Source organism: Protopterus annectens, chromosome 11.part0 (assembly GCF_019279795.1).
Source record: "Protopterus annectens isolate FY-2018-M chromosome 11.part0, PAN1.0, whole genome shotgun sequence".
In the NCBI taxonomy this organism is placed as follows: Eukaryota; Metazoa; Chordata; order Ceratodontiformes; family Protopteridae; genus Protopterus; species Protopterus annectens.
Window position 1 is genome coordinate 1,427,145,886 of NC_056745.1, and position 19,127 is coordinate 1,427,165,012.

General features: G+C 38.6%; 1 protein-coding gene across 2 annotated transcripts in view; it reads left to right on the plus strand.

Moving 5' to 3' along the window:
- The window catches only part of CFTR (CF transmembrane conductance regulator), a 1,712,697-nt gene that overhangs the window by 1,343,748 nt on the left and 349,822 nt on the right, over positions 1 to 19,127 (plus strand). For both annotated transcript variants that reach the window (XM_044088720.1, XM_044088721.1), the window contains one exon: positions 1,660 to 1,785. In XM_044088720.1, the coding sequence (XP_043944655.1) occupies positions 1,660 to 1,785 (126 nt within the window). The remainder of the gene's footprint in view (positions 1 to 1,659; positions 1,786 to 19,127) is intronic.

Sequence of the window (19,127 nt, forward strand, 5' to 3'; positions counted from 1 at the left end):
ACATAAGAAAAAATGTATTTCAGAATACAATATTGAAAATTTTTTGGGGGGGGCAAGAATATTATTATTAAATCTATTGCCAGCATTCCAATTTTTTTATATATTTTCAACTGTAATCACCATTCTCTTGTGATTTTGTTTTTCAGCCAAGCTTTAATCATCTCACAGTATATTCTGCGCACCCATACATCATGACTTTTCTTCTAATGTATTGCCATCACTGAGTTAGAATAACAGCACCCTGAATTAGTGTCTTCAGAATATCATTTAAAGAAGAGCCAGCTGACTTTTTTAAATGCAATCCTTTTGATTTTTGATATAATCCTTACCTTGTTTCAGCAATAAAAACAGTGGTCAGATTTTTTTCATTAAGAGAGCTGCAAAATGCTTTAGTTGTAGCTAACCCTTCTCAAATCACTGATTCACTTACTGACTTACACTTTCAGTAATAGGTGTAAGTTTCCTGTCATTAATGAGTCATAAGAATAAAGACAGTGTATGTTCCCATGGGGCATGTTATTTATCAGGTACTGTTATGTGAACTTTCATAAAAAGCTAAAACTGCATAGGGAACTACTTAACTCATGATGACTTCATATATATATATATATATATATATAGCTATGCTGCTACACTAGTAATAATCAATCTTTGTTTAGAAATCTTAGCAATTATTTGTAGCTATTCTTGTCTTACAAGATGATCTTGTTCTCTATTTGATTATGTATCACAGAAATGAAAAAATATATTATTTTCAGTTCACCGTTTTATTTAAAGAAAGCATTAATTGATCATAAACAACAGTACTGAAGCACCTGGAGGTTTCTGTGCAAACTGCGCTGCATAAGCCCAAGTCTACATGTGTGATGACTAGCATGGTGACGCATAACTGATAGTTCTGTGTCTGATGATCTGGGAAAGCTGCCCAGGAAGAACAGAAACAACAATGAATAATTTGTGTTTCATTTGCCATTATCTTAAAGAAGTATATTGAATAGAAAATCATACTTGTATGGAATGCTCATAAATAATTTTTTACATTCATTACTATATATTTTTTCACACTGAATATGAATTCTCGTGGCATTCCAGATTGTTTTGCAGAGGGCTAAAGTTTTAGGGGCTTTCAGCTAGCTGTCTTCCCTTATGGTGACGGTATTGGGTTTATCTTTTTTTGGAGTATCCATAGTTGATGCCAGAAACTATTTCTAAGTGTTTCAAGGAGCAGCCTTGGGAGGGGCAACCATTAGTGACATGTAAAGTAGGTGCATGAATGCCCATGCATGCACATTGTCAGATACCCCGTACAAACATGCTACACATCACTTCGCAGTGTTAGTGAACCTTAGTGCCTGCAGAAAACAAATAAAACTATACTGTCTTGTGGATGCTTCTATTCTCCATTGGTTTCCTGGCATGATTACTAGGCTTGAATGAGGTGACCCCTCCATACAACCAGGTAGGCTAATGCATGGAGGAAATAAGAGAAATGTCCAGAAGGAGGAAGAGGGCTCTGCAAACCAAAACATACCAACATGGTTTGAAGTTTCTTTCAGTTGCAGTGTTTATAAACTTCCTTTTACTAATGTTTTTTACTCAATGCATAGTAGAGCATGTTATTTATGTGTATTATGTTCAGTGTTCTTTCTGTTTCCATAGGAATGCTTTATTGATGATGAAGTTGGCCATGAATTTACCACATGGGGTACATATCTAAGATATGTCACAGTTCATAGAAGATTTGTAGCTGTTTTGGTTCTTTGTGTAATTATTTTCCTATTAGAGGTATGTATGTTCTGATTTCCTATTCATATTCCTAAATTAGCCTGTTTTGTCATAGTTATTCCTCGATTTCAGTGATCATTTATTATTTGAACCACTTGACTATAGCTTATAGGTCACTTACAAAAATATTGTGAATTTAAAATGTGCTGCAGTAATGGAGGAAATAAGTGAAAGAACATTCTCTCATTATACAGGACAGAGAGTAGTACATATGAAACAAGCTGGGTGCTTGGCTAGATTCATGGTGGGACAGACATTTGTATAGTTTTAAGTATCTTGCAAGTATTAATTTGATGTACTGTTGTTGTTTCATGACTTGATGAATGGCTTTCGGTACATTTTGCTGTCCCGTGGAACTTGCATGTAATGACATTACTGTGTGCCTGATTAACATACTACAACAAAGAAAACTAAAAAAAAATACAAACCATACTCTTGCCTTCTAAACAAATTAGTATAGAATTCACAATATTATTTATTTTTGATTTGTACTGCTATCAGACCTACATCTATTAACCAGTGCTACAAACAGCTGAGATATACTTGTGTATCCATGCTTATGGTTAATCGTTTTTTTTTTGTTGTTGTAGATGCCTGCCTAATCAGTTATCTACTGTAATATTGCATTCAGAGCAGTTTCTGTATGTTTTTCTCTTGTGTTGTGAGACATTTGTTCTTGCTGTGCTCTACTATCCTAGGCATCTATGTATATTGACGTCACTACAATAATGGAAGTTTAGCTTAGTAAATATTTAACCTGTAATAAACTCTAGGTGGGGAAATGTTTAAGACAGAATTTATGAAAATCTGTATCCTGTAAATGGTGAAATATACAGGCAATGCATTGTATATGTATTCAGCTAATTGCTGTAATTTTTAAAGGTTTTAGTTTTTGGATTCATTGTTTATGGTTGACTTATGAGAAGCAGTCAGACATTACAGTTTATGGTTGTAACTGTGGTATTATCCTTTTTTGCATATGTGGCTGTGATTGTCACCCCACTTTGATGCCTGCATTGTCAGTGCAAACCCTCTAAATTCTATCTGGTACACTAGATTATCTGTTTCTTTTATATTACTTCAAAATGCTGCAATGTGCTCCATATAAAATCATTGTTGTGAATTAAATCAGACTGATAAACTGTCATAAAACTGTGTATCTTACATAAAAAATAATTTCATTTTCTTTCTTATTAATCTGCAGGGAGAGGGTTAAAGGCCCCCTCACAAATGGTATTAACAATGCCGTTGCTATTGAAAGCTGTTGCTATTTTAAGGTTCACTTCCGCGGTGGTGCAGTGGTACAGTGGTAGTGTTGTTACCTCACAGCAAGAGGTTCTCCAGTTTGATTCTCAGCTAGAGTATGGGGAGTACCTTCTGTGTGGAGTCTACATGCCCTCCCTGCGGTTGGGTGGGCGTTCAAAAGACATGCGTAAATGAGCGTGCCTTCGTTGAAGGTTGAACGTCGAGCTGGCACCTCGGCGTTTGTGAAAATCTACTGCCAATCATTAGCGGATAGGAGTTCCGCTGTGGTGACCCCTAACCGGGAAAAGCCGAAAGACAAACAACAACAACTTTTGGAATAACAGAGTGGTGTGAGGTGCAAACTTGGCTTTAAGCCATATTTATAGTACTGTAAGGGGAAACTATAAGAAACATATGCTACTCTCTTTCTGGCAAATGACTCAGTCACATTTCAATTCATTGCATCAAATGGTACCTGAGAACAACCACAAGTCATCCTTTTCAAGCATAAATTGACCTTATTTTGATTAATGGGGCTTCTTGAAAGCCAGGCCAGCCTCGTGTATGTCAGGTTTCCAGCACATCTCATGGAATGACCTTTAAATTTACACCACTGTCACCAGTACAGTATGTCACAGTTGAGGCTGTTATCTCACAATCCACGCATCTGACCACCAAATATGGGATGAGTGGCTGGCTTTAAGATCAAGGTCATACAGTAGAAGTGCAGTGCTGGCTTGTGTAATAGTCAGCATACCTTACTTAAATAAACTTTACACCACACAGCTACAAATCAAAGTTATAAACTCTGGCTCCCCAGGATTTCACCTACCTTGCTCTGAGCTCAATGCCTTCACCAGTGTAATCCTATAAATAATTATTGAATATTTTCTACACTTTGTTCCACACAAACATACACACAGTATTTTTCAGGAGATGGTAACGATTGCTTCAGTACCAACTCTCCTTTCCTTGTCTTATGATAATGCTGCCTCAAGTTAGATCTCTGAAGGACACCAAAAGTACAATTACTGTCCACAGTTAAAATGAGCAAACTGTAATGTTTCATAAATATGGCTAAACAGTTTGTCTTTGAAAGGTGGAATCCAGCAGTCAGGTTTACAACAGTTCGATACTTATGCCCTTAATCTAATAAATGAGGCGCAGTGGTGCAGCAGTAGCGTTGTTGCCTCACAGAAAGAGGTTCTACGGTTCAATTCTTGGCTGGGGTACCTTCTGTGTGGAGTCTGCATGTCGTCCCTGCATTTGTGTGGGTTTCTTCCGGGTGCTTCGGTTTCCTCCCATGTTACAAAGACATGCATCTGGAGCATTTCTCCCCGGGCCTCCGCTGAAAATTGGCTTTGTTCCAAGTCAGACTTTCCCGGTTAGCAAATGTTAAATAAATAAATGCATCATAGTCCACAATTGCTTAAATCTGGAATATAAAATTATTTACTTGAAATAAATAAACTTAAGCAATGCACTTTGGACAATGAAATACGCAAACAACTTTTTTATACATATGTTAACCAGGTTAAACCATCTGGACACATTTCCTTTTTCCATGGCAACCTTTGAGCACAGTGTAATATCAAGGAAATGGACATAGACAGATAGTATAAAGCAAAAAAGGTCTATCTAACAACATCACTGGACCTTTCACTGAAAATAACTAAAGATACATTTGATTTTCTGTCTACCTCTGACTTGTATGTCTTAACAGCAGTTGTACAATTTCTTAGGCAATAGATCTTTTGGCATGAACTGTGTCCCAGAATGCAATCCACTTGTAGAAACTGCAGAAACAAGGCAGAAAATGGCATAAGCAATTTTGTCTATTTCCCTCTTTCTCCCTACTTAAGAGTCCCAGTCAGTGTTTCATGCTTTTCTTCAATTTGAGTGTAATGTTTCCTATCTCCATTGTTCCAGGTCCAAATGAGATAATACCTGCTTTTAAAATGAAGTAGCATTTTAATGGGCACTAACATTTAAGTACTGTAAATGTGTGACATATGGGAACTAGTTTCATTTCTTAACAGCTGTGATGTGTTTTCACTGGAAGCAACCACCACCGTTTTCTTTACACACTTTTTTATGAAAAACAATTATATTTGCTTTAGCTTAACAAAGCTTTAGGTATGTTTTACTATAAAACAGTTGCAAACTACACTCAGCCTATCCTTTATCCTTTAAAAACAATTGATTTAGCATTATAAAATATTATTCTTTACATCCCAATCTGTCACTGAAGTCATGTCTGAGATCAGGAAGCCAGGAGTTTTTTTTTTTTTTGACAAGGAGCACAAGCCATCAGTTCAGCTATACTTCATCAGGTCAGCATTCCATCTTGAACTGACCCTCCTTTCCAGGTCCATGTATTCTTCATTCCCAAGAGTCTCTATAATGTAGGAAGAAGTTTATAAGTTTCTTTGTTTGACAAATTTGATGTTCTAAAACTGTTGGCTAAATTTAAGGGTGTATCTCATGGATAAAGCTAAATTTAAGGCTGTATCTTCTGGAAGAAAGGCTTCAGTTAGGTACTTTGATATGCTCATTGCTGTAAAATCTTCAATGGGCCTTTCCTGAGCATATTAATGTGCAAAACCATGTTTTTATATCTTATGTCTTTGTACTACTGATTGCTTTCTGTGTACTAATCTACTCAGGTAACTGTATGCATCATTCCAGTTTAACTCATTAGGTTTAGAGATCAGTTCTTACATGTAAACCAAGGGTAACTATTGACGTGAGTGAAAAAAATGTATTATTGCTCCTGTCTTTCAAAGGAATTTCCCACTCCTACTTCAGAATCTGCTGACAAGTTATTCAGGCTTGACCTAAATGATCTCCATCCATTACTCTGATCCTGATTCTCAGAGGACTACATTCCGTATATATTTTTGTAGCATTCTGGTATTCTCAGCCTCAACTAATTTGTATATTTTATTTTTTTTACCGCCCATATGTCTAACTTGTCTACTCTCTCTGTTCTGTTATCTGTTTTGCCTCACCTTTTATCTTGTTTAATTTTCTATAATAAATTCTCATCTCTATTCCATGTCTGCTTCTGCATCTTATCTGTTTCATCCTCTATTCTGGCTAGGTGATTCTCCTAGTGTATATTGATATTCTGGGGGACCATAACTGTGATCCTTAGAAGAATGAAACTGTAAATATGAAAATACAAAATGCTTACCAAGTCTGAGTTTACAATATCTCACCATTCCCCCTATTCATATGTGCTGGGATCAGTCAATTAACAGCTGAGGGATGTTTTAAACATATTGCAGTGAGTTTTAACACTCACTGTATTTTCTCTGAATTTGTACAGGCAGTGCCCAGGTTGCAGACAGCTGACATAAGAACAACCTATAGATTAGAATGGGCTGCCTCAATGTCAGAAATAACGTGAAAATAAATACAAATCCTTAAAGTTGCCCAAATCTTACCTTGAAAATGAAGAATTATGTTGTACTTTCCTTTTCCCCGTTTTCTTTCTTTGTGAAGCGGCTCGCACATCTTGTTAGAGTGGTTAGTTCCATCTTCACAGAGAACAAAAGATCCCATTGATTAAGAGATCACTGTGTTGATGATCTGATTGGTCAAAATCGTTGTCTTGGACAGTACAGTATTGAAGCAGTTACTGTACTGTACAGTATAATCGGCAAATTACATTGCAGCTCACTAGGTCTAGGTGACAGTAGGAGGTCTGACAGAGGTCTGAGAGTTCAGGAAAGAGTGGAAAACATTCATGGGTGATGCACGTAGTACAGAAATGTGAAGTGAAGCTTAAAAAGAAGTATGTTTAACATATATATATATATATATATATATATATATATATGTCTGTATATTGTATGGAATGTTCTACTGTACTGTAGTGTATGAACATAGTTACTATAATGTTATTACACTGTGCTTACAGTATTGTTATCATTGTTATTACCTCTACCACCTCTCTTACCCATTTTAAAAAACTCCTGAAAACTCATTATGAAAACTGCTGGCTTTGTTCATGCTATACTCCTGGCTAACCCACCCCACTGCACTGTTTGCACAAGGATTCCATCAGAGATCACCTGTATCCCCTGGTATACTTGTTTATCCAATGATATGTACCTTCTAATTCAATGACATATACTGTATTAAACAAATGCCCATCGTTGAAATAAAAAATGAATGAAAAAAATGTATGTGATTGTATGTATTATATAAAACAAGAACTTGTTAATAATTACTGTAAATACACTCATATGGTATTTATTTCATGGTGATCATATGTGTATAGGCTGCTTATATGTTCTGTCATATAGGTAATGTGATGTTGGAACTTTTCTCCCCGGGCCTCTGCTGAAAATGGATATGTATCCATTCGGACTTTCCCGGTTAACAAATGTAAAATAAATAAAATAAAAATAAATAAATTTTAACTTCAAGTCCCAGGTTGTGGGACTTGAAGTTACAAGTATCACTCTTTAACACAAAGCCATTTTTCAGTCTTACGTTTCTTGGCAGGATTGCTTATTTTGCAGTGCCCTTCACATGTAACATTAACAGTTTAGGATATAAGCTGGGGTCCTGGCTCTCAATTCCACAGCCTTCAGCAGGATGATCATTCCTGAGAACTCACATTTGCCACTATATGTCAAATCTGCTCTAATTTATTGACTTAAATTGACTAGATTTTTTTTTCAATGAGTTGTGGTATTGTTGTTGTTGTGTCTTTCGGCTTTTCCTGGTTAGGGGTCGCTACAGCGGAACTCCGGTCTGCTAATGATTGGCAGTAGATTTTTACATGCCGAGTTGCCAGCCCTGACGCACAACTTTCAACGAAGGTACGCCCATTCACGCATGTCTCCACACAGAAGACGCTCTAGCTGGGAATCGAACAGGACAATGTCTTACTGTGAGGCAACAACGCTACCGCAGCACCACCACCCTAAGCTTTATTATTAAACTGTATTTTTGTGCTCTCCTGGATTGATACTGAAAACAGTCCATCTGGATTAGAATTCTGCCCAGGTTAACAAAAAGTTAATGAATGAATGAATGAAAAAAATGCATAAATAAATATTCTGACACCTTATTCAAGTTATTTATTTATTTTCTTTCTTACAGTTAGCACTTACTCTTAGAGCAGTTGCAAAACATGAAGCTTTAGCTGTGTGGAGTATGAAAAATGTTAGTATCATACCTGAATAAAGAGTGCAAAGCAGAGGAAATTTTGTATGCTGGAATGACCAAGAGTGTGACGACGGTTGCCTTGGGTACAGCTAAGAGTCAGTCCACTGACACTAGAAACAGCCTGGTAGTGACTGCGAGTGCAGAACATGCAGCAGAGCAACTCAGTCTGCCCCAGATTATCCGAAAATCAAGCCTGAACTAAGACGAAGGTCAAGCTAGAAATGAGATGCATTAAAGCAGATGAGAGACTGAAACAGACTGTGATGCACAGAGTCTAAGAGCAGAAAGATACAGGGTGAGAGGAGACAAGAGAGGGAGAAGCTGCCCCAGCAAAGATTGTGATGCTGCATCTTAATCAAAGGTGTATGAATAATGGGGGTGAGAGCTGAACCCTGGGTGCCAACTGAAAGTGCTGTGTTCTGTCCTCGGTATAAAGAGGACAATGCCTGTGACAGGTTTATTTGAACATTTGAAAGAATATATAGTCAGCACTGTATTAAACAGTGACACTGGTTGAGGTTTTAACTTCCCTTCTCTTAAATAGGATATGCTAACAATATCAGTGGCACAAATAGTACATTCACCTTTGGTGCAGAAGGTTGTGTGTTCTGTTCCTACACCAAGTAAATGGATTGGTGACACTGCAGAGCAATGGAAGGGGAAATGCTGCAGTCCTAAGTGTGTCATCCTTGGGATGAGATGTTAAGTTGAAGATCCATCTGTCTGAGGTGGTGGTAGCTCAGGTGAGTGTAAAGGATCCCATAGCACCTATCAAAAAGAGCAGGTGCCCTTTATTTATATACAAAAAAAAAAATGTTTTCAACATATTTGCAAATATTTACACATGTACAAATATATAGCTATACAAATCTATTTACACATATTCATAATTTCCTTTACAGTCATACTAAATTTCTATCCCTATTAGACCCCCATACCTTTTTCCATAGCCACCATCTGTTGCTAAAATCTATTTACTTCTTCTTCTTCTTCTTTCGGCTTTTCCCGGTAAGGGGTCGCCACAGCGGATCACCTTGTCCGCACATTGAATGGCAGTGGAGTTTTACAGTGTCGAGTTGCCAGCCCGGCACCCAACCTTCCACAGAAGGCACACTCACACGCACACCTAGGGCCAATTTAGAGTGTCCAATCCACCTGCAGCATGTCTTTGGGATGTGGGAGGAAACTGGAGCACCCGGAGGAAACCCACGCGACCACAGGGAGGACATGCAGACTCCGCACAGAAGGCACCCCAGCCGAGGATCGAACCGGAGAACCTCTTGCTGTGAGGCAGCAATGCTAACCACTGCACCACCGTGGCCACCCGCTAAAATCTATTTACTATTAAACATATATTTATTCTTTCATTTCATATAACCCATATAACATAAAATAACTTTTTATCTATACTTTTATCATATTATAGGTTCATAGGTTCATAGGTTCATACTAGGCTATCTGCCCAAGGGCATTTATAAGCCTAGCCCATAGTTATGTGGCTTTCGCCACCCCTTTAGTTTGAATAAAACTATGCCTATTATTTTGCTGTGCCTCTGTCAAGCAGTGACACTGAAGTAATCCCTGGGGTATATCTGCAATCTCCCATCCATTGGTCAAGATTCCTCTTGAACAAGGCCAGCGAGGTGCTCTGCCTCACATGTACCGGGATTTTGTTCCACAGCATAGGGAGTCTCTGGGTGATGAATCTGTCCTTCCAGCACATTCTATTAATAACCGTGTCAAGGTTTAAGTCTCCCGCCCTTGTGGTTCTGAGGGATCTAGATTTTTTGAGGTGAAGCATATTCATCAAATCTGGGTTTGACATGGCCTTATATGTCAGGCACAGGTCACCTCTGAGCAAGCGGTATGAGACTGAATAGAGCTGGAGTTCTTTCAGTCGAGCAGCATAAGACATATTTTTGAGACCCTTTATCCTTTTGGTGAGGAACTTTTGGGGCCTTTCCAGCTGCTGCAGGTGTCGGGTCAGATACATTCCGAATGGGGCATTGTACTCAATCATAGGTCTAATGAGTGATGAGTACAGGGGGACGATTACCTCCCTTGATCTAGATGTGAATCCCTTCATGATCAGGTGGGCAATGTAGAAGGTTTTCCTAACTACTTTAGCAACATGAGTGTCAAGCGAAGGCTACTGTCAACCTGGGTCCCCAGATCCCTGATGACTTCTTCTGTGCTCAGTGGATTGCCACCTATATGGTAGCTAGGGGTAACCTTGTTTTCCCGAAGGGTATGACTATGCATTTCTTGGCGTTTAACTTTAGGCCATGGCTCTGGCACCAGTTATCCATTTCTGTGAGGCCCTTCTGAAGGATATCTGTGTCAGATGTGTTTTCGACTATGGCCCAGTTTGCAGTCATCTGCAAACTTTGTCAGCCATAACCCTCCTGTGTTTGCTTGTACTTCAGAAAAGTAGATGCCGAACAAGAGTGGACCCAGGACTGAGCCCTGTGGGACACCACTTGTGACAGGCTTTGAGTCTGACATGGCTCCAGCAACTCTGACCCTGTGGGTTCTGTCACTTAGCCAGTTTGCAACCCATCTTGTGATGTATGGGTTTACATTCAAGCTGATGAGTTTTTTGATGATACCTGAGTGGGGTATTGTGTCGAAGGCCTTTGCCAGGTCGAGGTAGGCTGTATGGACTGCCTTTCCCTCATCAATGGCCTTGGTGACTGTCTCGAAAAAGTCAACCAAGTTTAAAAGGCATGATCTGCCTTTGACAAAGCCAAACTGGGTTGGATCCAAAGTCTGCACGTTCCCTATGTCTTTATTTATGAGTTCCATTATGATCCTCTCCATGGCTTTGCAGATAAGGCTTGTAATGGGACGGTAATTTCCAGGGTCGGTGGAGGCACTGCCCTTGTGAAGTGGGACCACAGTCGCCGTGCGCCACTCCTTGGGTACGTATCCTGAGGTGAGGCTAAGATTAAACAGCTGTCCTAACTGCGGGTTTAATTCCTCATTGAGTTCATGGAGCACACAGACGGGGACACCATCCGGTCCCATGGATGCTGTGTTTTTTGCCTTGGAGAGAGCAGTTCTCACCTGGGCGTTGGAGATGTTTGGGGGGCTACAATCCTCTGGTATAGATATCTCTCCTTTTGGGGAGAAGTTTGCACTGAACCTGTCAGCCAGTATGTTGGCAATGTGTGTAGGTTCAGTAATCTTCACATCATTTTGAACTAATTCTGAGCATATCTGGGAGTTTCCTCCTAGGTTTCTAACATAGCTAAAGAAGGCCTTATGATTGTCTTTTGAGTCCTTGGCGATTTTTCTCTCAAAATTTGCCTTGGATGATTTTATGAGAGCTCTTAGTTTTTTACTTATAATGATCAAAGGTGTCTTACCTTTCAAGGATTTTGCTCTATCTTGTAGTAGCTTCCTCCTTTTGTTGTAGAGCTTGTTTATGGCTGGCGTCCACCAGACTGGACGCTTGCCTTTGGTACAAAGAGTCTTAGTTTTGTTTGGGATTGCCTGATCCATGCAGTCCTGTAGATGCTGGTAGAAGGCATTTGTAAGTGATTCAGCGGTTTGAGTAATATTTACCACTGGCTCAGGGGCCTTAAAGGAGACCACACTAGTTTTTAGAAGTGTGAAGTCTGCTTTTGAGAAGTTTTTCACTGTGGTCTTTTTTATTTCCGGTGGGGGCAGGATGAGGACCTCCAGCGAGATTAGTTTATGATCTGATCTCACCAGTGAGGGGTATACTTCCGGTGTTGAACATTGTGATCCCATGTTCGTGATGATGAGATCAAGTATGTTTTCTCCTCTTGTGGGGATGGTGACTAGTTGTTCCATGGCATTTGAGTTTATGAACTCCAGGAACCTTTGGGCTAGAGTGTTTGGGCTTGAGTAGTGTTCCCAGTCTATATTAGGGTAGTTGAAGTCACCTAGTATGATGGTGTTTGGAGATACATTTATCCCCTCCAATGTTTTCAGGAAGGCCATGTGAGGTTCCTGAGTTTGAGAGGGTGGCCTGTAACATGCTACAAATTGCAGAGCAGTCTTGCCTATGGTTAATTGCACCTGGATGGTCTCCAATGCATCGTGCATTGCCACCAACCTTGAGGTGTGGGTGTCCTTTATGAATATGGGCACCCCCCCTCCTTTCTTGGTGTTGTCCGGATTTTGTGGCCGGAACGCATGATATGAGGTGAAACCTGATAGTGCTGGGGTGCTCTCAGGAGCCTTGAACCAGGTTTCTGTCACAGCACAGACATCGATGTTCTCCATACTGAGAAGGGCCTCGAGTGCGTGCATCTTGAGATTGAGACTTCTGGCATTGAGCAGTATTACCCTTAGTTTTTTTCCTTTTTTGTGTTCTAGGGTGGTAGGTTTAGAATTTGAGCCTTGCCTAAAAAAGGCACTATGGGGGTGGCAAGAGCCTTTGCCAATATCCGGAAGCCTAGGGGTGACAGGTGCAAGCCGTCCCTTGCGAAGCAGCGTGGCTTGTCCAGCATGTCATCCCAGGCAGACAGACATTGGATCCCCTTTGAATGACACCAGAATTTAAGCCAATTATTAAAGCTGATCATCTTATCACTGTATTGTGGCATCATTCTAGGTGAAGGTAGGATACTGCTCAAGGTCAGGGTCATACCTGCCTGGGCTACATAATCAGAGAGCTCCTCAATGTCTCTTTTCATGTAGTCCAAGGAGGTACGTCTCAGGTCGTTGACACCAGCGTGGACAATGACTGAGTCATACTTGTACCTGCTGTTGAGAGACCTGAGTGCTTGCGTTATGTGGGGGATTCTAGCACCCGACAGGCAGCTTACTGTGACCTTCTCCTTACTCACTCTGGTGAGCGGGACGTCAATGTGTCTGACTATGGAGTCACCTATGACAAGTATGTTTGGTGTTGTATTTGGCCTTAAGGGCAGTGACTGCTTTGCACACTGATTTTGTTGTTTATGTGTTGTTTGTGTGGTGTATTGAGTTTGCAGTTGCTTGGGTGTTTGCTTTGGAGGCCTCTGCTGTTTAGGTAAATTTTTACTCAGAGCTTCCGAGTATGTCTTAGTGTGTTTATGTGTTTGATTCAGTGGTGTGGTTGAGTTATGTGAGACTGGTATTGTGGTGTGTGTAGTTGCCTTCTCCTCCTGCCTGGTCTTGCCAGTCCTGAGTTGAGAGAGCTCAGCCTCCAGTCTGGCTAAATAGCTGCATCTCTCACAAGTGTTAGTGTTACGTGGGAGGAGGAGAGGGTTGTCCGTGTACATGAGGCAATTGTAACATTGTCTCAGAATTCCCAGATTCACCAACTGGGCAGGAGAGGACGCCAGCATCTGACCCTTCGACATGCTAGAAAGAATTATGAGTTGGTATGAGACAGAAAAGTAGTGGGCTTAGCAGGGAAGTGGGCACTCCTGGGGGGTTTTGCTAGTGAGAGATTTGTATAATATAGGAGTGCTTGACCTGCAAAGAGAATGCTTATAAGACAAGGGATATGCTTATAAGACAAGTGCTGAGCTTTTTGAGAAGAAAAAGCTATTTGGAACAAGTGCTGCACTTTTTAGTGAAGGTGTAAACTGTTTAGGTTCCTAACAGAGCAGTTCTAAGGGAAAAATTGAAGAACAGACTTTCTGGAGCCAGAAAGAGTTTAACCTTGTTTAACTGGCGCTGCCCGATGCTGCTCTAGTGGCAACTCCGCACTAAATCACGCTAAAGCACGTTAAAGCGTGCTTGATAGCAGGGGCTGGAAAGAAGCAGGAATAGACCCAAAACGGACAATAAAACTACAGTTTCAAGTCAGTAACCACCTCTACGGGGGGCAGGGAAGCTGCTCAATGTTATTCACTGCCACTGATCAACAGAGAGACCCTCCTTCAGCCCAAGCAAAAATGGCCTCACAGAAACTTTTAAACAGTTCAGGAACAGCAAGCCTGTAACTGAACTTTTTTAACTCTCAGAAAAGTGGGAAAAAAGCAAGATTTTTTTTTTGTTTTTGTTTTTTACAGAGATAGCAGAGGTTCACAAGTAATATCAAGTTATAACAGTGCAGTAAATGACCCCACACAAGAATGCTAGGTCAAGGACAGAAAATATGCAAGTTTTAAGAAAAAAAAAACTATTTAAAATTAAGTGCAAACAGGAAATTCAGCAAGCAGCTTTTGGTTGTGCTCTAAATACAGCTACTAATATAGAAATCAAGTTTAACAAGCCAGAAAATGCTCAAGCTAGGCAGCTATGCAGAAAAACTTAGCAAATAAACAGAGAAAAAATACTTAAAATCTCAAAAGTGGCTCCCTTCTTCTCTCAGCGTTTTTTCCTCTTGGAGGATGCTTCACCAACAGCCAACAAGCCTGAAAAGATGCCCAAACCACGAGGCAACTAGGTTTTAAGAGAGGAAGATGAAGGAGTTTTGGAAATGACCCCTAGTGGCCAATAAAACTACAGTTTCAAGTCAGTAACCACCTCTACGGGGAGCAGGGAAGCTGCTCAATGTTATTCACTGCCACTGATCAACAGAGAGACCCTCCTTCAGCCCAAGCAAAAATGGCCTCACAGAAACTTTCAAACAGTTCAGGAACAGCAAGCCTGTAACTGAACTTTTTTAACTCTCAGAAAAGTGGGAAAAAAGCAAGATTTTTTATTTTTTTGTTTGTTTTTTACAGAGATAGCAGAGGTTCACAAGTAATATCAAGTTATAACAGTGCAGTAAATGACCCCACACAAGAGTGCTAGGTCAAGGACAGAAAATATGCAAGTTTTAAGAAAAAAACGATTTAAAATTAAGTGCAAACAGGAAATTCAGCAAACAGCTTTTGGTTTGCTCTAAATACAGCTACTAATACAGAAATCAAGTTTAACAAGCCAGAAAATGCTCAAGCTAGGCAGCTATGCAGAAAAACTTAGCAAATAAACAGAAAAAATACTTAAAATCTCAAAAGTGGCTCCCTTCTTCTCTCAGCGTTTTTTCCTCCTGGAGGGTGCTTCACCAACAGCCAACAAGCCTGAAAAGATGCCCAAACCACGAGGCAACTAGGTTTTAAGAGAGGAAGATGAAGGAGTTTTGGAAATGACCCCTAGTGGCCAATAAAACTACAGTTTCAAGTCAGTAACCACCTCTACGGGGGCAGGAAGCTGCTCAATGTTAGTCACTGCCACTGATCAACAGAGAGACCCTCCTCCAGCCCAAGCATAAATGGCCTCACAGAAACTTTCAAACAGTTCAGGAACAGCAAGCCTGTAACTGAACTTTTTTTAACTCTCAGAAAAGTGGGAAAAAGCAAGATTTTTGTTTTTGTTTTTGTTTTTACAGAGATAGCAGAGGTTCACAAGTAATATCAAGTTATAACAGTGCAGTAAATGACCCCACACAAGAGTGCTAGGTCAAGGACAGAAAATATGCAAGTTTTAAGAAAAAAACGATTTAAAATTAAGTGCAAACAGGAAATTCAGCAAACAGCTTTTGGTTGTGCTCTAAATACAGCTACTAATACAGAAATCAAGTTTAACAAGCCAGAAAATGCTCAAGCTAGGCAGCTATGCAGAAAAACTTAGCAAATAAACAGAGAAAAAATACTTAAAATCTCAAAAGTGGCTCCCTTCTTCTCTCAGCGTTTTTTCCCCTTGGAGGGTGCTTCACCAACAGCCAACAAGCCATATTTAATCATATATCTGTTTATTTTATCCAATTTTTTTATATCTTTGAAAGAATTTTTTTTACAGTTTTCCCCCTAACGTTTTAATCTTTTATATTTCAAAAACACATGTTCCATAGTTCCATCTTCATGACAATGCAAACATATTATGTGACTTTTATTTTTATATGGCATATTTCCTTTTACTGGCAATTTATCTGTTATCAGTTTCCAAAAAAAAATCTTGACATTCTACTTTCTGATTACATCATTTGCTTTCAATTTTTATAGGTTTTGTTTTTTTCATCTGTTAGATTTTTCCATGGTTTTACTTAGTAATGTTTTATCATTGTATTCTTATACCATACTTTTCTTTTTCTAAATCAGTTTTTATTTTCCACAAAAATATTTTTCCTTGATAACATTTTATTTGTTCATTTATACATTCTTGTTTTCTTTTACTCAGTTTTACCATACTCCAAAATGTATCATACTTATTTATACAGTGTTACTACTAATCTCTCATCTTTTCATTTATCCACTTTAATACTCTGTACAAATTTAATGAAGCAGCATATACCACTGGGTTAATTACCACAAAACATCTTTCTTCTTTATTTACATATTAAACTCCTTTTTCTACTGGGTTTAATCTAGAACTCTGTATATACCATATACCATTATAACCCTATATAAATGAATAAAATATCTGCAATAATTCCTTTTCAAATACTGTTGGCAACATAAATACACTTGGTAAGTATATATGCTATTTTTTTCTCATTAGAACTGAATTTATCAAATAAGCCTTTTTTCTGAATGATAATGTATATGGTCTCCAGAAAAGACAGTTTTGTTTTCTTTCTTCTATTGTTTTCCATTCATTGTAAAACATATACTCCCCATCCTTACTACATCACCTAAACCATTACTTTTCTCTTTATTTAAAGTCACCCCTATCACCTGTAAATACTCATTTGTGCAAATTATCAATTCTTTTATCCAATTCTTTTTGTAATTATCATATTGTTATCTGCATATGTTAATAAAAGTGACATGTTTAACCCTTCAGGTGTTATATACCCCATCTACTTCATTTTGTAATTTATTTCACATGCTATCATATTCATAACTAATGTAAAGAGTATAACTCATTGGACATCCCTGTCTTACATCACTTTTCATCTGTACGTCTGGGCTTAATCAGCCATTTGCAAGTATTTTTATTTTATTATTACTATACATTGACATGCATAATTTCCTAACTTCCTTACTTATATTATATTCTTTCATTATTACCCAAAAGATTTCTTGTCCAACTGTATGAAATGCCTTATTAAGGTCTCCTGTCATGATTTTTGCTTCTTTTTTTCGATTCATAATATCATCCACAATTTCTCTAACTATTATTAATAATGCTTGCCCAGCCTTCCCCTTTATACTATAATGTTTTCCATTTTATTTTCAAATCTCTTTTGTATTATTATTTTTACTAGTTAACATAAAAATATTATTCAGGTTTTGCTGTTTGAGTATTATTACTCAGTCACTAGATAATGTTTTTTTAGATTATATGTGTATAACATTTTTTGTTGTTTCCTGTTTTGCACTGATTAGATAATGCAACAGACATTGTGCCAATAGATATTTTCTATGGTAGCTAAAGCAGATACCGCAGCACACAGAGAGTCCCCAAGTGAAAAGGCGTAAAATGCAATGTATAAACACTGTGGGACTCACCACGATTAGGTAAAAAGTTCATTCAAAAATATGAAGCATATTTCCAACAAAATGATTTATTGAGAAGGTAATACAGGATATTATCAGATCATTCTGAAGAAGCGTACGTTGCAGTACGCTAAAGCGCTTATCCTGTATTACCTTCTCAATAAATCGTTTTGTTGGAAATATGCTTCATATTTTTGAATGAACTTTTTACCTAATCGTGGTGAGTCCCACAGTGTTTATACATTGCATTTCTATGGTAGCTGTTATAGATTGAAATGGATGCTTTTACTGTGTGTTGTTTAAAGGTCTGAAGAAGCGGGGATACCCACGAAAGCACTTGTATTTTCCTGTATTTATTTTATTAAAACAGTGCTTGTTTTTCAGCCAAGGTGGTCACATTCATTTTTTACTTACATTTTACTTGTTCTTGATGGAACCCACCTTTGCCCAGCAGCTCTTCATTTACTCTGCTTTATATGATGGAACCCGCCTTTGCCCAACAGCTCTTCATTTACTCTGCTTTATATGATGGAACCCACCTTCGCCCAGCAGCTCTTCATTTACTCTGCTTTATATAAGTTTTATAATGTCCTTTGAAAATCTCTCTTTCTACCTCTGTTCAAAATTGTGCATGAATTTTCTTTTTTGTTTCCTTGTTGAATTATTTTATCTCATAATGATTCCACGGGTTACAGTCTTTCTTTTTTTTTCATATTCTACAAGAAAATTTTCCATTGAAAAAACAATTTCATGTATAATATCATAAAGTATGTCTTTGTTAATAGGAATAAATGCTCTTACCTCATGTGCTTTTACACCTAAAGCAGTTATTGTATTGTTCCACACTTCGTTCTGTCCATTTTATTGTCTTCTTTGCTTTGAATCCTTACCGTGTACTTCTGTTTTTCATTTTCTTCTGCCTTCTTTTCTGTAGCTCCCCCTTTTGCCTTCTTTTACTTTCTATGCATATGTTTTCTTTTCCATCTCACCACATTTCTTCAGGATTGTCTCTGCATCCTCCTTTTGTATTTTCTCCATAATGTTTCACCAGGAAACATCTCCTTCATTGTCTGGCTCACTCTGTATCACCATTGCTTTAAATAAATCAATCTACAACCCTCCTGACTGAAGGGTTGTAATTATACATCCATCATTTGCTGACTTATCTCCATCAAACAGACTTCTCTGAAACATCTGCTTAGATTCCTGCACACATTATTCAGTCTCAAGATTTGCTTTCTTCTCCATTTGTCTCACCACCCTATAATCTGCTTCTCTCTCCATCTGATTCCCTATTTCTCTGGGCTGCCTCAGCGATTGGAATGGAAACAGTAAGTGCTTCTGCAAAATGGGTCCAACTCACAACAATGATGACTAGGGTACGTTTCCTGATGCTCTAGCCACATTTCCAATGGTAGTACAACTGCCACCGTGGGTCTCCCCTGAAAATAGTCCACTAGCCTACTGGGACGAACCTGGGCAGCAAAGGATAAATAAATAAATATTAACTAAAATGGTTGATTCAGACTACTGTAATTATGATAAACATTATTTATTTATTTGTTTGTTTGTTTTAAACTTACT